We start from the raw sequence: 22,693 nt of genomic DNA, 5'->3' as shown, positions 1-22,693 counted from the left end.
CTGATTTCATCAAAAGATGAAAGTCTTATGGGTTTGGAACAACATGAGGGTGAGTAATGACAGAAATTAAATTTTTGGGTGAACTAACCCTTTAAAGGGGTATCTCAACCAGAAGAGAAAATGCTGTCATTAACTCACCTCATATTGTTCAAAATGCATCTTTGTCTTCTGTGTAAAATAGATATTTTGAAGATTTTTGGAAACCAAACAGTTCTGGTGCCCATCGACTTCCATTATGTGTTAAAAAAAAAATAAAAATCTCAAGATATTTATAGGGCTGCAACGATTAATCACGATTAATCGTTTGCAAAATAAAAGTCTGTGTTTACGTAATATATATGTGTGTGTTCTGTGTATAATACTTATGTATATATAAATACACACACATACATGTATAAAGTTTAGAAATATATGCATGTATTATAAATATATATATTTTATATTACATATAAACAAATATTTTATATACAAATATAACATTTTTCTTAAATATATACATGAATGTGTGTGTATTTATATATAAATAATTATTATACACAGAACACACACATATATATTACGTAAACACAGACTTTTATTTTGCAAACGATTAATCGCGATTAATCGTTGCAGCCCTAGATATTTATGTTCTACGGAAGAAACTCACACATCAGTCATGATAAACAGAAGCTAAAGCATGTTTGCTTGATGCCTGTGAAAACCAAAAGGTTCATTCTCAGAGAAACAGAAGAAACTCATAGTTTTGAAACGACATGAGGATGAGCAAAAAATAAACTATCCTTTTCAAAACTAAGCTAAAGGGATCCCTAGTGAAAAAAAATATATATACTAAAATGTATTTGAAATACATTTATTTTGTGCTAAGTATTCTACAAATACATTTACATATTTATGTGCTTAAAAACACCCTGGAACAGCTCTTTTGGTATACTTAAAATCTGCTAAATTGGAACTAATTTATTGTATGGAAGTAGTGCTGAGATCCAAAGCACTAAAGATATACTTAAGTATATTTGATTGTGCTAAAGTGGAACTAATGCATACTTAGGTACACTTTAAATATCTTGCTTTAAAGACTGATATTATACAGAGATCATACGATCCTTATTTATAGTGATATTAACACTTCAGCATAATATTAGGAAATTTACATTGTGCAATAAATAGTAATTAAAGTTTAAAAAAAAGTTTAATTATAATTTCACATCAGTTATTCTTATGTAATATGTCAATAAAGGTGTTAATGGATCTGAAGTATACCAAGTATGAAATAAATGTACTTTAAATAGATTTTGGTATATATATATATATATATATATATTTTTTTTTAAACTAGTAAACCCTCATATTGCTCCAAACCTGTATGAATTTCTTTCACCAATCTAGTCCAATCTGCTCTTTTTCATACAACAAATGTGGACAGCAACCAGTGGTTGACGAGCAGAAAGGGCATAAAAGCACCTTAAAATTAGTCCCTATAAGTATTCTGAAAAAAAAAAATACAGTAGCTTTATGTTAAAAAGAGACAAAATCCATGTACTGACTGTTTTAATTGTATGGAAAAGAGCAACTTAGACAAGCTCAGGCTGCAAAATTTCTCTTTTTTGTGTTTCATGAACGACAAAGCTAGTCATTGGGTGTTGAACAACATGCGCTATTACACAAATTTTGTATAACACTTTACAGTAATGTTTTGTATGTTAATACACTGGCTAGCATGAACAATTTACTTTAAGCTTTTATCTTGGTTAATTTCTACATATATTTTACACATTTCAAACATTAATATAGTAGTTAACATTTAAAGTGGATCAAAAAAAGTTAATCAAAGTTGTCCTAAGAAGAAGGTTTTATGAAAACTTGATGAAAGGTTCTGATCCACTTCAAATGTTGACTAATATTAACAAACACACAAATGAATGAACAACGGTATATTTAAAAATTGACAACCTTGATTAATAAATTCTGTAAAAATTAATTGTGAGTTCATAACACCAAATGCATATTAACAAACTGAACATCAATGTAAAGTGTATTGAATTTATTTTTTTTATTCTATTTAAGATCTGCTTCAATGGAAAGCCATCTATAACTTATCCAGATCATGTGATTCCTCAATCCATCAAGTTTGATTTTATATTTTTTTTGCACTCATCCATAAAACAAAATGCTACTGTAAGTAGCCACACGTAGGGACTTCTCCATCAACATTTAATTTGCTCCTTTTTTGTCTGTTGCTTTTTTGTGAAAGAAAACCAAAACAAAAAGTCAATTCTACAAACTAACAGACATGGTTGTTTTCATCTCATGATCTCATGAAAGTTGCTATTTCAAACCAAATGAACTGAAAAAAAAAGAAGAAAAAAAAAAAAGAAATTGCCTGGAAGCGGTGCATACAACTTCAAAGTCTTTGATGGGGTTATTGTCATATCCCCAATGTGGGAGGGGAAGGAGGGAGAGAGGAGGAAACGAGGAGGAAAGTTATAGCTAGTCAGGCGTCACTTGATCTCCTCCTTTCCTCAATGAGTCTCACAACACACAGAAGTTGACAAAATAAAAGTTTAAGGGATGTAAACTAGGATACTGCAATTCCAAACAGTTGTCCTGCTGCAGCGGTCAGTGTGTGTCCACGGACCTCACTGTTTATATCATTCATCCTTCTGTTTTCTTCCCACTAGTTGCCGACTGTCCTTCCCAGCACTCCGCCGTCCTCCTCGGCTGGTAGTGGAGGGTTTGTTGCTGGTCTTTTATTTCTGAAACCTTTTATGTCCTTATAATTGACTGATAATGAATCCGCCAATTTATAAGTCAGATTTGCTTTGTGTTGAGTCGGGGGAAGACAGAAGCGGTCTCGATAAACCACGCTCAGAATTCACCTCAGGGAACACCAAGCAAAATACATAAATCTGGGACTGCACTACATTAAAACACAGTCAGAAATGGAATGAAAAGTAAGACGATCTCTATCTACGCTATGCTTGTCTACAGGCAGGATCCAGCGGTACTGTGCTAGTAGTCGTATTGAACTCTGGGAGCATCTACAGCACGTGTCCATCTCTTCTGGTGAGTCGGGGTGGTCGTCAAAAGCCAATGCTGAGAGAATCGAGATGCGATGGCCAGTCGATGTCGCTGGAAACTTAAAGCCGATAGTGAAGAGTAGGTTCAACATAGCTGGACTTGTAAGGAACAGTGGCAAGATCCTGCAATAGATCTCAAATTCATATCAATAGTCAGTCAATGATGGTGTATGTGAGGCTAAAAAGAGTGGGAATTCATGAAGGGGGAACGTGCGCATTTGTAAATCATTTATATGTTTAAAAAAGAAAAAAAAAGAAAAAAAAGTGTCCCGTTGACAGCGTTCTTCCGACCGAGTCCTTTCCGTTGAGTCTTGAGTCTCTGGTTTGTGCTTTTTCAGCATGCTTACAGACAAGTGCTGCCTCCTAGTGGCTGGTTGTGGAGCAGGTGCTGTGTGCGGCTGGGGAGGGGAAGAGTAACAATGACACACCTCAGACGTGTTGAACTGGCAGGATGCCTGCGCACACTAACGTTATAGGGCCGCGGGACGGATATGTAAGAATAAAACACCAGTGAGATAAAGAGTTTAGAATATATATATATACGTATACATGTATATCTATATATAGAGAGAGCAAGAGAGAGACTATAAAGTGATGGTCAGAGACTGGTGCACTGGTTTTGGTATTCTGAATTTGGCTGTGGTTGATCTGCAGGGGTTGGGGGGGTTGGGGAGATTGGACATGCAGAGGCCGTCCTTTGGCCTTAGCTCCCGTAGTGCATGGTGTTGCTGGGGATTGCCATAGGAGATGCCATGGAGATAGCCGGGCCGCCCATGGTGAACTGGTTGGTGACGGGGTAATGAGGACTGCCGCTGCTGGGACCCTGCTGGGCAGTTGTGGCCCCTGAGAAGAGATAAAGAAATTTATGAACACCTGATGTCCAAGATGTTTAAGTACAATGTATACGCTAAGGTATGCGTAAAATGCGCATGATGTAATTGTCATCGGCATTGTATGTGTGCAGCTAGATTTTACCTAGCTTAGCTTGTACTTAAATTTTTGTGCACTTATTCAAACTACTGGTGACGACAACAAAAACAGATGCCGTGTTGACGAGTGCTTGTGTGAGGTGGTAAAGAGACACCTGCAACTCTAGCCTAAGTACTGGACTGTTCGACTGGACTGGACTAGAATAAAGTGGAGATGTTTTTACTTAACATGGCATCTCGAAAATACAACCCTCATGGTTTGAGAATGAATACAATATATCCATCTGCAGGCTGTCAGCACACACTGTACTATAAAGGCCTATTCATATTTCACCAAGAACTAAATGTTCAGTGCAACAATATTAAAATTAATGTTTTTTTTTTTTTTTTTTGGTTCACTCGAACTAAAAATGAAAATCATGTCATTTACTCATCCTCATGTAGTTTCAAACCCACAAGACAAATATTAATCTTCTGTCTAACACAAATGAGTAGTGATTAAACGGATCGTTGTTGATCCGTTCGGATCAAGCCCCACGGTTCAGGACGCATGTGATTCACGGATCATTTGCAAGTTTCACCGCAATAGAGTGAACAGGTTATAATATGAACGTGTTTTGTCTCGCTATTTCACACATTAAATAGATATAAAACCATTCCAGCGCTGGAAGAGGAAAAAGAGGATTTAATTCGGTATCGCACGCAGCGCTGTTATCGGTACGCTCAGATGCGCATACAAGGCTCGCGCGCACAGAGAGCGAGAAAGAGAGAGAGAGGCGCGTTCCAGATAGCTCTTAAACTCTAAATTAATTTCTCTTTCGCGTCCTTAATGCACTTGGATGGTCACATACACGCATTATGTAAGTCAAAATAATAAAGTATTCTCGAAAACACATTCGGTTGTGTTAATTGAACGAGGTGAGCATTCGGAATCGGATGTCTATCGGATGTGCGCGTGCATGGAGTCTTACTCTTACTCCTAAAAATACCTGCTGTTGTCTGTCATGTAAATCAAACAACAAAACACAGCTATAACAAAGATTAATCTATATTACAGTACATTTACACAGTGAACAGTTTCATTTTATATTTAATTACTACATTTCTGTACACGAAAATTAATACTACAGTTAGAACTTATATTTTATTTGTAACTTTATGTTGTATTTATCTATGCTTGTAATTGGTGTACAGTATTTGTCCTTTTTACAGTCTGTTCACATGCCTTTAATAATGTATTAGTTATGCTTGTAGTTTCTGCTGTGGTATCAGAGTAGTTAAAGTGGGCTAAGTAATAAATGCAAAGTTAAGTTACCACCAACTCCTAATTAATATTATTATTTTTTTTTTTGCTGATCCGAAAAATGATCAGATCCGTGACTTCATAACAGTGATGTGATCAGAACCGTGTGTTTTGTGATCCGTTGAACCACTACAAATGAGAATATTTTTAATATTCTCTCATCATCACAGGAGCCCAAACCAATGAGGTTTGTTCTCATGCATGAAGCAACATCTTGCGATGATCAATGTTTATATATGAATAAAAACCCAAATTAAATCTGTTCATCGTGTAAAGCGTGTCATGTCTCTTCAGAAGACTTTGATTAAACCACTCAAGTTCATATGGATTACTTTTACATTATCTACGTAATTAACTGATATTTTTGGTTCAGTGAATGGTTCAGTGAATGGTTTCATTTCATACAAAAGTTTCATTTTTGTTAGATGTAACATGGTGAGTAAATTACAGAATGCTCCTTTCTGGGTGAACTATTAATATCAGAAAACACTGTGAAGACGGTAAGAGAAGAGACACTCACCCTGGACGATTCCGGTGCTCATTATAGAGCCCATTCTGGAGTGAGTGTGGTTCACAATCCCCGTGTTCACTGGAGGGGAAAAAGACAGACACCTCTCTTCAATTTACATGAGCAAAGTGATCAAAAAGAAACACATGAACACTTGAAATGAAGCAGGAGATGACCGACTGTAATATAGAAGATCTTAAACTCTCCCAAATAACAATGTATTTAAAAAATGATTTATTGTCCTGTAAAGGCTTTTAGAAGAGATAAATATATAAGAATGTAATGTATGGCATACATTAAAGGGGTCATATCATACATTTATTTTCCCCCTGTTGTCCCATTATAAATTATGTTTTCTGCACCAAAGAAGTTTTAATGGCCATATTTCAACCCTCTCTCAACCTTTAATATATAAAAAGCTACATACTGCATAATAAGTATAGTCTCAAAACATCAACTTAAAGATAAAAATTTGATCCTTCATGATGTGGCCCCTTTAATATCACAAACTTTATTTATTTTTTATCTCAGCCTTTGGTTCTTCAAGGGATAGTTCACCCAGAAATTAAACGCACTCATATTGTTCCAAACCTGTATGGCTTCTTTTCATCCTCGGAATACAACTGAAGATATTTTTATTAACCACTCATCGTTTTTGTCCATCTACTGAAGTATCAAAGTTTTGGTTGTATACAAAAAGACATTCTAAAAAGTAATCCATATGAATTGAGTTGATTAATCCAAGTCTTCTGAAGAGACACAATCACTTTATATCAGGGGTGTCCAATCCTGCTCTTGGAGAGCCACTGTCCTGAAAAGTTTAGCTCCAACCCCAATTAAACACACCTGAAGCAGCTAATCAAGGTCTTACCAGGCGTTCTAGAAACTTCCAGACAGGTGCGTTGAGGCAGGGGAAATAAAACTTCCAGGCAGATTAAGTTTGAGCTAAACTCTGCAGGACAGAGTTTGGAGACCCCTGCTTTATATAATGAGCAGATTTAATTTAGGCATTTATTCATATATATATAAACATTGACCAACACGCATACTTAGAGATCATCAAAAATACAGCAAACACAGAAGTTGATGTGCGAGAACCAATGAGGTCTGAGTTTATGGATTACTTTTACCATGTCTTTTTGTAGTATAAGAACTTTGGTTGTGTGGATTTTTATTTAGGTGGACAAAATTATAAGAGAATATTAAAGATATCTTTATTTGTGTTTCAAAGATGAACTAAAGTTTTATGGATTTGACATGAGGGTGAGCAAATGACGGCAGAATTCTCATGTTTGGGTGAACTCTCTCTTTAAATGAACCACACCAGGAGCTCATTTGTGTGTATGTGTGAGCGTGTGTGTGTTTGTGTAAATATCCATACGTGCATGCGTGTCTGTACCAAGGGGGATGAGGTTGTTGTGGGACACTGTTGTCCCACTGCCGCCAATGACAGTGCTGAGATCATAGGCTGTAGGCATCCCTGACAGACAAAAAGAGAGCAAAATGTGAGTGATATTACTCCAGTAATGCAACAGCAGCTGGATGGGAGGAACTGCGGCTTACTGATGTAAATGCGAAAAGAGGTCAGGAGGAATAATTGTGTAAGAGCTACCTGACACAGCCATGCCTTGGCTCATGCTATAGGTTCCCCCAGTGTTCCACATGTTCTCTGAGGGGGAGGAATAGTGTGACCCTGGAGGTGGGGTGGGTGTTGTGCCCGTGTACCTGCAGAACACAGCATAGCGTAAGCAACACATGTTTCAGACATCCTCTTAATTATGCTCTTATTGGTTTCCGAAGCGATGCATCCTCTCACCGAAAGAAGGGGTTCTTGAGATCAAGTAGATTACTGGACTTGGAGCCTGTCTGGTCCACTTGAGCAACAATACTAATGTCATAGCTTTGTCTGAAAGAGGAAGCGTAAACAAATTAGGCCGTTAACCACCTAACGTTAACAATCTGAGGGTTAACACAAAGAACTGTGTGTGCTCACCTCTTGTTGGCGATTAAAAGTGCAGTGCCTGACATTGTGTCCCCTGCCTTAGCAAAGAGAGGTGACTGCAGCAGACAGCGCACCTGGTACCAGTGAGTGAGGGGTTCGGTGGGGGCCGTAGAGAGCCACACCGTCATCCTGTACACAGACAAAGCAAAAGAGCATACCCGTCACAATACTCGGATTACAAAACATTACATTCCCCTCATTACATAGCAACTCCATGTAATAGCAATGGCTGCAATGGTACATGTATCCTTACCGTACAGATACAGAGCTTTCCGTCACAAAATTACAATTATTATAATTTTATATTAATTTTATTGCAGTGTTATTATTTTTCTAATTATTATTGCGAAAATTCACAATATTCACTTGGTTCAGGATTCAAATATAGACTAAAATGAACCGAAATCAGATGGGAGAACACTAGTGACCATGAATGCAAAGAGAACAGTGTTCTTTCACTTGTTGGGTCACATTTTTGACCATTTAAAATAGTCTGAATGTGGCTCTGTCAGAGAGGACTCAAGTAGTAGTAGTATAGCTTTTTAATGCCATGTCTGCATCTTCATGGCAAAAACAGAGTTGCATAAATACAACAAAAATAAAAACCCAACAAAACAGCAGTTAATATTATAGACCTTGTTTTACATTAACATATGATAAAAATGTAAAACCTTTTCTGTTAAAAGCTCACTAAACACTTAAGTGAGTTTATTACATAAAAAATTGTTGGGACAGTCCAATAAAATATGTTTGATGGAAAGAGGGGTGACTAAAGAGAATGTGTTGGAACGTACACTGATCCAATGAATGCGACATCAAACCAAAAAGCCAGCCCATGTACAAGCCCTGAATGCATCATGTGGAATTTGAAGGGGATTTCTATCCTGCGAAGAGAAAGAAAAGAATATATTAAAACAATTGGACAGGCTGACATGATTCTTTTTTACAATATCTTAAAATAAAAAGGCTGCATTTAAAGGGTGAGTTCACCCCAAAATGGAAATTTCTGTCATTAATTACTCACCCTCATGTCGTTCCACACAAGTAAGACCTTCGTTCATCTTCAGAACACAAATTAAGATATTTTTGATAAAATCCAATGGCTCAGTGAGGCCTGCATTGACAGCAAGTTCATTTACACTTTCAAGTGACCAGAAAGCAACTAAATTCATATTTAAAACAGTTCATGTGACTACAGTGGTTCAACCTTAATGTTATGAAGCAACAAGAATACTTTGTGCGGCAAAAAAACGTTATTCAACGTCTATTGATGAGCGATTTTAAAACACTGCTTCATGAAGCTTTGAAGCTTTATGAATCTTTTGTTTCGAATCAGTGGTTCGGAGCGTGTGTCAAACTGCCAAAGTCACGTGAATAGGGATGTAACGATGCATCTGGAACCGGTTAAAAATCGATTAAAATATGTGACGATTCAAGTCGGTTGAGATGCGGGGGGTTATATGAATGTATAGCTGAGGAGAACTGACTGTGTTCAGAAAAGATTAGATGGTATTTTCTTTTCATCTTACTTCAATACAATGGCTTTTAAAATAGTTTTAGCGCACAGCACTGTTTGTTTAGAGCGGTAACCATGGAAGCGCTGTATTGCCGCTGTTCCATAAGCGCCACTTGCTGTCAGACAGTGAATTTGCGTTCTCATGCAGCCCTTCTGCTCTTATGAAGTTTTATGTAGCATAATTTCACAAAGCTAAAGTCTGAACATTCTGTATTTGCTTCAGATGTTAAAAATTATACAATCTAATTTAAATTAAAAACTGCTCAAACAGCATCTTTGTTGGGATTGTGATTAAAATGCAGTGGTTGCCTCTAATTTTAAATGGCTACAGATAGTTCAGCCTGTAATAGAGCAAATAAACGTCTTGTTCATGTACTCATATGAAGAGATTTCTTTTATTTGTATTATTTATTTGATTTAGGATTTGTTTTAAAATTTCAATTTAGTTATAAAGATATTTCAATTTCACAAAGAAATATACAGCATTTTGTCTGAGAAATAATAAAAAGACACTTTCTCATTCAAATCTCATTTTGTTAAAAAAAATAGTGAGAAAATCGAATCGTGAAACCAGTATCGTGAATCGTATCGAATCGTGAGTTGAGTGAATCGTTACATCCCTACACGTGAACCATTGAAATTTCTAAACGTTTCTAAACACTTATGACGTAACAAAGCCTTTGTCAAGGTACGATTGTAGTCAAATGAACAGTTTTAAATATGTCTTTATTGCTTTCTGGGCACTGAAAGTGTAAATTATCTTGCTGTCAATGCAGGCCTCACTGAGCCATCGGATTTTATCAAAAATATCTTAATTTGTGTTCTGAAGATGAACGAAGGTCTTACGGGTGTGGAACGACATGAAGGTGAGGAATAAATTACATTATTTTCATTTATGGGTGAACTAACCCTTTAAATGCAATAAAAAGGATGCAATTGGAGGAACCATACTTGTAAAGATCCTCTTCTTTAGCTTCTAAAAAGTTGACTGTATATTTCACTGATTTGGCCATAAGGATCCTGATATCAAAAGTGTCCTGAAAGAAATCAGAGAATAAATGAGAAGTGGCAAGACATCCCAATATGACACTCAATCCTGCATGCGGAGGAGGATGAGACGGGTCCAATCAAACAGGACGACATGCTGTGAGGCCTCTTGTCAAGGGCTGAGCCACAGTAAATCAGACTCAGTCCTAGCTCAGAGGGCTCTCCTGCCTCGACCTGAACTCTGGAGGATGCTACAACAGCGCCCCCTAGAGCCAGACCATAGCAGGTCACTGTCCCAGCAGTGTAACACCATTACAGACAACACAAATGCCTGAACAGCTGACTACTGCTGGACATGAACCACACACACACTACAATTATGATGTATAGAAATCAGTGGACTGAAAATCAAGCACACAATCGACAAGTTAATTGGCCTCTCAAGGGCACGAAAGTGGAAAAAGTAGCTCTGATGGATTTCAAAACACTGAGGATCCTATATCCAAATCCACAACTAGAATGCGTCCTTGTTCACATAAAGACATGCTTCATAAACCATCCTTGATGGATATAAATTTATTGCATACCCCCTGACCACACACTAACTGTGAGCTCAGAAACCCAGACCACAAAGTACAGCCTTTCATCACAGGCACAAAGGCAAGCATACATACTTCCACGTTTTCTACACGAAACTACCGTGGAATACATTTTCCTAATCCACGAAGCACGCTGCCTTTCTCCATTACCTAGAAACATCCTCATCATTCTCATTTAGGCTTAAGTACGTAACTCAATCCTGTCCGTATTTACCCTCAAGCCCTCGCTGCTCATCTATTACATGCGAGGAGACGAATCTCCAGTTACCTTCATACTTCACACACTATCAGTATAATCTTTCCTCTGAAGGCACAAACACAAGCTAATGTGTTATGGCTTTTTGCCTTATGAACTTTCCAAACCGCGGCTAACTCGAAAAAGCTAGCATGTACTTACGAATCAACATAGCACACACCCAATCCGCTAGTCATTCCCTCCCATTTCTCACCACAATAGGCTGTCTGAAGTATTCATCAACTGCAGCTCCTCTCAGTGCAGACAAATCCACCCCATGGAAAGATGGCTGGTACCTGAAAGACAGGAAATTTCAGTTTTTCAAGTATAAACAAAAGAAATCATACAGAGTTATGTCTTAGTCATACGGTTTTAAAGTTTTCACCCAAAAATTACATTTCAGTCATTAATTACTCGCCCTCATGTTGTTTCTACACCCGTGAGCCCTTCGTTCATCTTTGGAACACAAATTATGATATTTTTGATGAAATCTGAGAGTTATATGACTCGTCCATACATAGCAATTTAACCACCACTTTCAATGTCCAGAAATGTAAATAAAAAGACATTGTTAAAACAGTCGATGTGACTGCAGTGGTTCAACCTTAATGTTATGAAGCTACGAGAATACTTTCTGTGAACAAAAACAACAACTTTGTACACCGTTTATGTTCAGCGCTTCCAGGTTCTAGGTCAGAACGCTGGCTCAGTATTGGCCGGCTCCTGCGTCAGCACCACATGAATGAGTCGTGCTGCTGACATGACCAACATCAGCCAATACGGAGCCGGCGTTCTGACGTAGAAGTATTCTAGTCTCTTCATAATATTACGGTTAAACCACTGCAGTCACATTGACTGTTTTAATTATGTCTTTAGTAGCTTTCTAGACCTTGAAAGTGGTGGTTAAATTGCTGTCTATGGAGGAGTCAGAGAGCTCTCGGATTTCATCAAAAATATCTTAATTTGTGTTCTGAAGATGAACGAAGGTCTTACGGGTGTGGAACGACATGAGGGTGAGTAATTAATGACAGACATTTCCTTTTTGGGTGAACTAACCCTTTAAATGACCGTTTATTTACACTTTGAGTCTATCATTTGACATCTGCTACCCGTTACATGATGACTGGCTGCTTATTTACTGACACTTGAACATTTTGCATCTTTACTCCTTCCCCACCCAAAGTCCTTATCCTCTTTTTTTTTTTTTTTTAGAAAGCTCACCAGAAATTGGCCTTCGTAAACTGCTCCATGTAAAGCTGCTCATCTGTGAAAGGAGCGAGGTGAACGTCTCCAATGGTGGGAAACATTTTGCCTGTTAAAGAACAAAGTTGTGATATGTACAAATAGTATTAGAGTATTAGTCAAAAGGCTACTCGTTTGACTACTCATACACATAAAAAAAACCTTTGGGCTTAACGGTTTTATACTTGTAAATGTTACAGATTAACGAAAGTAATCCCATTTTGCAAGCGAATGAATGAGTGAGTAATGAATGAGTGCTCATGTGTGCATGCGCTTCAAACAGAAGGAGTGGATTAGAATCGGAGCGCAATAATTCTAACCTTATTCTTAAATATTTTTCAAACATATTTTAAATCCCCAATTACAACAGCACCGGTGTGTTGCTGCCGTTAGTTCAGTAAACCACTGTTGAGGGCTGCAACGATTAATCGCGATTAATAGTTTGCAAAATAAAAGTCTGTGTTTACGTAATATATGTGTGTGTTCTGTGTATAATAATTATGTATATATAAATACACACACATTCATGTATATATTAAAAAAATATATATATATATTTATATATAAAATATTTATGTTTATATGTAATATAAAATATTTAAAATACATGCATATATTTCTAAGCTTTATACCTGTATGTGTGTGTATTTATATATACATAATTATTATACACAGAACACACACATATATATTATGTAAACACAGACTTTTACACAGCCCTACCACTGTTTAATAATAAAAAACTTTATTTTTCCACCTGCTGTACCGAACCGTGACTGTAAAACCGAGGTACATACCGAACCATCATTTCTGTGTACTGTTACACACCCCCTGACCTAAGCATGTGTCTATCTTTTGTTGATTTGTTCTTTTAACTGAATAATCCTTTTTCTCTTACCATTAGGCTTGAGGAATTTCTTGGCATGTAGATAGCTCTCCAGCATCCTTTCGTTGAACAGCATGTAGCCCATGGGTTCAGAGATGATTATGTCCACCTGCTCAGGTAGGGATACTTCCTCCACTTTCCCAGGAATAACCACAACACGCTCTGACAGCCTGTTACTGTTTACAAGAACCTGTGGAAGCACAATCATAAGCACTACTATCACTATAGAATGACTTGAGTAGTCAAGGTCAAAGGCCATCTCATTAAAGGGTTCCTACACATTTTCCATTTCAAATTTCCATACTTTTCCAGACTCAAATTTCCCAACCTCTGTAGATTTTCAGACCATAAATTGTTCATACAGAATTATTTAATTAGCTTTATATTTGGTATATTAGTAGTCATCTGTAAATATTTTTATTTTTTTTATTGATTTTCTTGAAATGACTACATACAGATCCTCTAAAATAAAAATAAAAAAAAAATTATATATATATATATATATATATATATATATATATATATATATATATACAGACAGACTTTTGCATGCACTTCAAGAAAAACTTTTTTCGTGCTCTCGAGAAACTATTCACATGTGCACGGGAATTTGTTGCGTGCTTTCCTTTGTTCGTCAGTGCCATCTTACTATGAAGAAAACAAGAGCATGGATGCACATGAATTAATACAGAACGATTTGCTCAAAAATTGGCTTTCCTTAGTAGTACCTCTAATATTAAAGGCTAATATCAAATTTAACACATCCTCTGTGGCAGCAGGGAAATCATGTTACAAAATGGGCTAATGGCACAATACAGTTGTGTGCATTGTCCTATTTGCCAAGTTCAAGGGTCTATAAAAAAGACGGGTACTGTTTAAAAAAAAAAAAAAAAAAAAAAAAAACAGTAAAAAAGTACAAAAGTACAAAATTTGACATTTGTTAAGGTAGTACGTCATATTTCAATGCCTTATCTGCTTTAATGCATACTCTGTGGCGGCCAAGAAACCACACCACGAAATGGACTGATGGCGCATTAGGTGGCTCAGTGTGCATTGTCCTACGCACACAAAAATCTGTATATTTTTTTAAATTTTGTGAAGGGCCTTTTAGGGGCTCTGTAATACAGTGCAAAGAACACCGTGAGGAGAAACCCAAAATGCAAAAATGCACTTTAAATTCATTCAGTCATGTTTGAAAATCACTAAAGAATCACTAAATAGCTGCCATGAAAAAACAATCCTTGAATTTTAGCTTTGGCATGATACCAGCTTTTCAGTATCAATACATTTTTTTGTTTGTTTTTTCATGTATTCAGATTTCTTAAAAGAAGTAAAAAAATACTCTCTCACTCAAAACTGAACATATTAAAATATTTTAATATTACAACTATTAAATTACACTATACCACCATGCTTTTTTTAGTACCAGTATATCACAGCCCAATTACCTGATTAAATGTTACTTTACAAGTATATTTCAAAACTTGAATTTTTTTGGAAAGAAATGAATAGCAAGGATGCACTAAAATGATTAAAAGGGACAGTAATGACATTTTACAATTTGCTATTCATCACAGGATCCTTAAATAACACATTCTGCTTTCCACAAAAATATGTATCAAATATGTATTAATTATTAATAATTAGAAATTTGTCTTGAGCACCAATTCAGCACATTAGAAAAATGTCTGAAGGATCACGTGACTTCTCTTAAAAAACATTACAGACCTCAAACGGTAGTGTTTGTTAGTGACTAGGGCTGGGTACCGAACTCGATACTTTTTAGGTACCGATCGATCTGCCTCGATACTACCGAGTATCGAAAAGTGTCTTGTCATTCGGTACCAAATTTCGGTACCTCAGAATGGAGCCGAGTAGAGGGGCGGAGAAATGCTTTCGCTGTCTCGTTGAGGAGCAAGTAACGTTGCGCTACATTATTATTTATATCTAAATATATAAAACTATACGCGCGAGAGAGACCCTATGTGCGAGAGGGCGAGTGAATCAACGGTTTCGTTTTCAGTTTATCTCCGAATGGACGGGTGAGAAACGGCTGTTTATGTGAGCAACCGGTTCACTACAGATAATACTGTTAACAGAAAACAAAAGTGTAGCACTGCCTGCAGAAACAGCGGAACGCGCAATGTTTTTTAGACTAGTTATGGACAGGTACAACACACAGCAGCTTTACATCAGCGTTCGTCCCTCAAGTCTATGGAAACACGCGACCGGTTCGTGACAGACTCGTTCGCCTGCACGAGCACAGGCTCTGCCTCTGGCTCCAGAACGCGAACAATTCTGCTGAAAAAGGGGTATCAGCGTCCTCCTGATACTGCGGATAATCTGCGGGTCGGGCCAAGTAATAAAAAAATAACATTCAAATTAATTGCGGGTGGATGAGAGATGAATCATTAATGTGTTGATTTTAATAAAGACACAGAACTCTTATTTCAACGAACTTGCGTCACTCTTACTTCCGCTTTGATCTTGTTAATAATAATTAATTTTTTGAAGAAGAACAATTGCTGAGTGATTTAAAAAGAGCCTCACATACTGAATTTTTGCATTGAAAACTAAACTTTATTAAAACTATTTGCACTGATTTATTGTGTTGGGTAAATTTAGTTAATTTGTGCTTTTTTTTATTCCCCGCAGTGGCTCAGGAGATGAGTCTTTGAGTCTGAAAAAAGTAAACAAAATTAAAATATAAAACCAAATATTTTTTTTTTGAGGTTATGTAATCTTGTTTAAACAGATTTTATAAAATTGGTATCGAAAAAGGTATCGTTTAGGTATCGGTATCGAAGTCAAGGTATCGGTATCGTCTCGGTATCGAAAATTTTTGAACGATACCCAGCCCTATTAGTGACTGAGGAATCTGTATCCGAATATGTTATACCTCTGCATGTTGAGCCATGGTGCTGGCCTCCACAGCATAAATTTTACGGGCACCAGCCTGAGCTGCGAAAAATGATAGAATTCCAGAGCCACAACCTACATCCAGCACAACCTGAGACAAGGAGGACACAGAGGGAGGAATGAGAACAAGAATCAATACATTCAGAGAAGCATTCACAAAGGAATAACCATATTTTTTATATTATATATATATATATATATATATATATATATATATATATATATATATCTGGACAACATTAAAGCTAAAAGTCAAGGTCATAATAGTCTTAATGTCTGACTGACCAATGTATTATTATTATTTATTTATTTATTTATTTACAGAACAAGAAATGCTACAATAAGCAAAGAGAAAGCAGTTCTGAAACTACTCAACTCCATGCCAAGTACACTTAAAGGGGTCATGAGTTGAGAAATCAATTTTCTTGATCTTTTGACATGTAAGAAGTCATTATACCATTGTTGCACTATAAAATATCAAGTTTTAGAACTCAAAACTTCCTTGTTTGTCCAAAAAAACTTGTTGAAACCAAGCTCAGAAAAATGTCTCATTTTGGTTTTTGTCACATTGTGACATAATAGTGCAACTAAAGAAAGAAAATCATTGCCTATTTCTACATCATTGCGTCTTTGGCCCCACCTACACTGACACAGGATCACCAGATTAAAAATAACATTACTTTCCAAATGATCCTAATGCCAGGAAAGTGGTTATTTATTTTCAACTACGTGAATGTCTCAGTAGACCATTATTTGTTTGTTCAGTACATTTCACCATGGATTCTTTGGTAAATCAGTCGCAATTTTGGTGCAGGCCTTGCAAACAGACTTTTACTGTAAGATATGGACCCGACAGTAACGCCACAATATGTAACTGTGTTAATTCTAAAGCCTAATCTGTGATCAGTGGTTTCTGATACGTAATGATTCATGTACAGTCAGAAGTTCATCATTTATAGCCTTTTATGCATCAGTAAATCAAGCCAGAGACTAAACTAACTTCACATTGTTTCTCTTAGTTACATAAAAATAATCTCATTTAAATTGTGATTAAATTGAATACAGAAAAAGCGATCAAAGTACACTCCCTTTATATTCACGGGAGCTGTCAATCACACAGCGACCGAGTTCTGTACTCTCGCCAAAACTCCCATTATAATCAACTACGGCTACAATGCTCATCGCTGCACTCTTTCATATGACCGAGTAGATGCAAATATAATGCTATAATCAACACTTTTGGCAATTAATCTCGACAGCTGCAATAGAAAAAACATAGTAAAAGTTTGAGAGAGTTCCGCGTGTAATACTTATTTCATATGCAAAGATGTTAGCCAATCATAGCAGTGGGCCTTTACATTGAAATCTCACAGCAGACACGTCCCTTTAAAATCAGAGGGCTAAAATCAGGGTACAAAATTACAATTTTTGGTCTATGAATCATACAAACACAAAGTGCACCTTAAGAAACATTACACCCCTTATAACATGACCCCTTTAACAGTACAAAGAGAGAAATAACAGTACTTTATCCTTGAAGTCAGTATGATTCTGGAGGATGGCTCGTTGATATGTTCCAGTTCGCACATAATCCTGCATCATGTTTTGTTGCTGAGAGAGGTAGCCATAAAACTGAAAGGAAAAAAAGAAAAAACAAGAAGACATTCATAACATGTCACTTATGCTTATGCTAGACCATTTCAAATAAAATTACTATTACAATTAAACGGTAGTCTTGATTCCCGTTATAACTAATTTAAAAGGATCTCTTAAGGTTTTAAGATGAGGAAGAACAGGTTCATCAATTGACCGCTTTGCATATGCAAGTCAATTCGAGGCCAAACAAACCTGGAAATACTGTACAGCTGAGGACTCCTCCGTCCTCTCACTGAAGACCGAACGTTCGCCCCTGTGTCCACGGCAATTCTTCAGGAGGTTATAGAATGACGAGAAATCTGGCAAAAACAACAACAGCGGATACATTAAGAGATTACATGCTTCATAGCACCAGAGATGAGTTTGTACAGTATGAGTGACTGCAGCTGTGCTTGTCTGAATGTCTCAGTGAACTGATGCACTTGTAAAAAGAGGTGAACTTTACCTGCTGGAGATGCAAACTGCAGGAGGACGCTGTTACAGCCCAGAGTAATGATGAAGGACTGCTTCCCAACACGACTGCATTCTGTCTCCCGTGATACTGAACACTTAAAGACGCATGTCTCCTCATCTGTGGAGAAAAGCAATAGCATGGATATTAATATTCATGTTGGTCATATATAATGTTAACATAAAACAAACAAAAAAACAGACAGTCCTGCCGTAAAACAGATCATTTCATTTAAGTAAAACAGAATTATTTGAAAATGATATTTAGAAGAATGTTTTTGTCCATACATTGGAAGCCAACTGGGTCAAAAAAAAAACCAAAAAAAAAAACCACCCTTTGACTTACATTATATCAAAAAATAAAAAAATAAAAAATAGAACCACTTTTTTCATTAACTTGTGTTACACGGAAAAAAAAAAAAAAGTCATACAGGTTTATCAGGTTTGGAACAACATGAAAGAGAGTAAATGACAATTTTCATATCCTACAGGAGAAAGCTTATTTTAACAATGATAAAAAACAACAAAAACAATTTCAACAACATACATTTCAGCTTTAAAAGATTAGTTCACTTTCAAATAAAATTTCTGATAATTTACTCACCCCCATGTCATCCAAAATTATAGTTTCAGTGCAGCTTCAAAGGGGTTTAAACGACACCAGATGAGGAATAAGAGTCTTATCTAGAGAAACGATCGGTTCCCTATTCTACTTATGGAACGAACGCAGCGCCAGTTCCGTTCATTCCGCAAGTTGAATAGGGAAGGCGTAGGACATACAGTGTAAGCGTTTTGAAGAATACGAAAGTGCGGTTTTGGCGGAAGCACTTGGAAGGTGATCATTTGTTTATATAAAGCATATACAGTTGTGTTTTTGTAGAAAATGACCGATTGTTTCACTAGATAAGACCCTTATTCCTCGTCTGGTATCCTTTAAAGCTGCACTGAAACTGTAATTTTGACCTTCAACCGTTTGGGCTCCATTGAAGTCCACTATAAGGAGAAAAATCCTGGAATGTTTTCATCAAAAAAACATTTCTTTTCGACTGAAGAAAGGAGGACATGAACATCTTGGATGACATGGGGGTGAGTAAATTATCAGGACAATTTTATATGAAAGTGGACTAAACCTTAAAATGAACTACACTAGCTCCTTAAAGGTTACCACAACTACCCAAACAAAAATTAAGCCAAGCAAACTAAATTAGTCCTGTTGAAAGACATTAACCTGGCCTTCTAATCACAGCAACATTAAGAGGCATTGCCAGGATGAGGGATTTTGTCATTTATTTTAGGATTAGGTCAGGCTTTCCATAGATTAGGCTGGTATTCATTTATATAAATGAGTTGAAAACAAGTACAGTCTCTACAGCAGCTCAAGAAAATATCTCTGAAACAGGGGCAGGGCACTGAAGCCAAGAAAATCTGAGCTTTAGAACAGGAGTGATTCTTGGCATCTACTGTTCATAGCTGAAGGCTTTGCTCTTTGGACTCAAAAAACTAAAAAACAAACAACAAAAACATCCTAAAAGACTAACTCCTGGTTTCACAGACAAGGCTTAAGCTAGTCCTACACTAAAATGCAGGTTTGCGCTGTTTTAACTGAAAGTAACTTGCACTGACATGTCTTAAAATATATCAGTGCTATTGTTTTGTCTCAAGACGCACACCAGTAATGTTTTTTTTCATAGTGAACGTTTATAAAAATCTATTTAAAGGCTTTAATTGAACTAAGGCCTAATCCTGGCTTAGGCTAAGCCCTGTCTGTGAAACCGGGCCTAAATAACTGTTTACAACAAGCTAAAGAGACGTAAACAAGCAAACCAAACACTTAAGCGGCCCCCTAAGTAATAATTAATTTTTACAACGGAAGAGATTAAATCAAAAACCAACTTTAGCTGGATAATAATTTTCCTATTGTCACTGTGAAGCTGCTTTGAGACAATATGTATTGTGAAAAGCGCTGTATAAATGAAAATGACTTGAAAGCGAAAGAAACAAAGTTCTATATAATATATATATATATATATATATATATAAAAAACATGAATTAACAAGTCACAAGAGTGTGGAAGAGCTGAATTACTTCCTTAAAGTTGCACTTAGTATGTTTTCATTGGCTAACGTACAGTATAATTATTTTCCGGTTTTCACACAATCTTATGCTTTGTAAAGCACATTGGGCACTGGCTAAAAGTACAATATAAAGACTTTATTATTATCATTATTAGCAACAAAGTCTTTTTTTTTAAATTAGCAACAAAGTCAACTGCACAACAAGCTCGGCCATGTGACGTGCAGCTAAAGGGGGCGACCCGCTCCATGGATAACTACTCATCTCACACAAGTGTAAGTCATTTTAATATTTCAAGAAAATTTTAATCTATTTGTGAAATGCAAAAAAACTTCTCTTTATAATGTTTACGCAACAATGAGCGTACTCTCTCACGTAACTGCATAAAAACGCGCAAAATGTCACACACCAACATTAATTTTTATGAATAAACTTGGCCTTTCGACGAAAAATGCTGAGGGTGCTGCGGCATTTGAGCTCGAGGAATTAAAACTTCTAGAAAATAAATCTATGGGATGTGGGTCACGCATCTGTTTCAGTAAGACATTCATCTCATCCACGGGACATCGGCAGCATGAGGCTCCAAACAAAAGCCCTGAGCGCTGAATGAACAGGCGGGACACTGGAGAAAAGGAGGCGGGGGACCCGCTATTGTTCCCCGCAGAACAAAGATGAATGTCCAAACGGTGCCGTAAGAAACCTCCGCGAAATTTCACATTACTTTCGCCATGTTTTCTGTACTTTGAGAAAGAGAAACCGGGCTGCGTGAAGGTACAGTACAGTATAGTAAAAGTAGAGAGGTGGCGCAGAACTGCGCGCCGGGGATGTGCGCAATCAATCAAGTTAACTCACAGCATCCATTCAGCCCACCATCCATCCAGGTTAAATCCATTTCAACAAACACATCAAACGTTTACACAAATAAACCAATGCAAAACAAAACTAAAGACGTTTCTAATACACTTTCTGAAGCGTAATAGTATGACCGATGGTTTCACTGCGGCTAACTTTATAGGCGCCAATCCACATTATCCAAATCCTTCCTGACTGCCAGCTTTAAAAAAAAAAAAAATTCTGGATACACAGGACATGCATCTGGAACAAAAGCACTCATGCATGTATGTTTTAGACTGTAGAAACACATTCAGTGTTGAATTGCCGCGGCTCGTGCGTATTAGCTGGGTAGCAGCTAACCATAAGCAGCTTAACACAATACGAAGTGTTTACGGATGCTAACATGCTACGATCAACGTGGTTTGTGGCAAGCATGTTACAACCGAACCCCTGGCTCCAACAACTTTACATCTTTTAGAAAGCATGCACGGGCACGAGAGCCGGGTCTGAGATCACAACTCAAACGCCGCCGGTCCCTGTGATCAGGGGTTGCAACACACGCACATGCCGCACGCATATCACTCTCATTAGGCTAAGCTAGGATACACAGCTCAGCTGAGGCCGGATGCAAAGTGTTTAAAGCCAGCATCTACTCACTGTTCGAGAGGCTTATGAGAGCCGCGTCCTGGTTGGTTTTGATCTCTAGTCGCAGAGGCTGCTGCTCTGAATGTCGCTGTATGTCTCCATTGGCGTCTCCGATGGAGAGGAGGCGCACGCCTGAGAACACGGACACCGCCATCTTCGATCTGGGGAGAGTCATGCAGGCAGCTCGCAGCGGCTCAGATCTCCCCCGGAGTCAATGGTCAAGATAGGCCTGACTTACTACTGCCTCCACATGGCCACTTCTTTTTTTTTTTTCCTCCCCAGCTGTAGTTCAATTTCAAGACATGATATGGGTTACTAAGAAAAAAAGGAGTATATTGAGTAGATTTAAGAATAATAATAACAATTAAATACATGAAACGTGTGGCTTGGAAACCTCTGTTTTATTGTACTGTTTGTGAAAACATGGTGTCTCGTTTAAAGCAGGCCATCACAAGTGAAAAAATAACTAATAGATATCAGCATAATTCCCCAGTTGATTAATCACAGTATTTTACATTACATGCTAGTTAACAATAATAACCCTGTTGTAGTGACTTTCACCTGAATATAACTGTTGTACTCTGTAAGAAGCTTTTTAGACTCTCCTTTTTATTTATGTTTTTAGTGACATCTTGATTAAAGGATTAGTTCACTTTCAAATTAAATTTTCATGATAATTTACTCACCCCCATGTCATCCAAGATGTCCATGTCTTTCTTTCTTCAGTCGAAAAGAAATTAAAATTTTTGATGAAAACATTCCAGGATTTTTCTCCTTATATTGGACTTCAATGGAGCCCAAATGGTTGAAGGTCAAAATTACAGTTTCAAT

General features: G+C 37.0%; 1 protein-coding gene and 1 non-coding gene across 3 annotated transcripts; both read right to left on the bottom strand.

The window, feature by feature from the left end:
- Positions 1–601: 601 nt before the first annotated feature.
- On the bottom strand, positions 602–22,056 carry carm1 (coactivator-associated arginine methyltransferase 1). 2 transcript variants are annotated; one of them, XM_067382147.1, is made up of 16 exons: positions 21,875–22,056; positions 18,305–18,430; positions 18,052–18,158; positions 17,731–17,835; positions 16,184–16,294; positions 13,297–13,474; positions 12,378–12,468; positions 11,371–11,452; positions 10,287–10,372; positions 8,614–8,703; positions 7,811–7,948; positions 7,634–7,723; positions 7,430–7,542; positions 7,217–7,297; positions 5,830–5,898; positions 602–3,920 (listed from the first exon to the last, which is right to left on the bottom strand). In XM_067382147.1, the coding sequence occupies exons 1-16, from the start codon at positions 22,035–22,037 to the stop codon at positions 3,781–3,783; spliced, it is 1,770 nt and encodes a 589-aa protein (XP_067238248.1). In that variant the 5' UTR covers positions 22,038–22,056; the 3' UTR covers positions 602–3,780. The 2 variants fall into 2 exon arrangements, with proteins under 2 accessions (XP_067238248.1, XP_067238247.1); XM_067382146.1 differs by having other exon boundaries at positions 603–3,920; positions 7,199–7,297.
- Positions 10,479–10,676, bottom strand: LOC137018232 (small nucleolar RNA SNORA74). The gene has a single exon (XR_010894860.1). It is a non-coding gene; the product is annotated as a small nucleolar RNA SNORA74 (small nucleolar RNA).
- Positions 22,057–22,693: the final 637 nt, after the last annotated feature.

This window comes from Chanodichthys erythropterus, chromosome 3 (assembly GCF_024489055.1).
Source record: "Chanodichthys erythropterus isolate Z2021 chromosome 3, ASM2448905v1, whole genome shotgun sequence".
Lineage (NCBI taxonomy): Eukaryota > Metazoa > Chordata > Actinopteri > Cypriniformes > Xenocyprididae > Chanodichthys > Chanodichthys erythropterus.
Note: the sequence above shows the minus strand (reverse complement) of the source record. Positions and strands in the feature narration are given on the sequence as shown.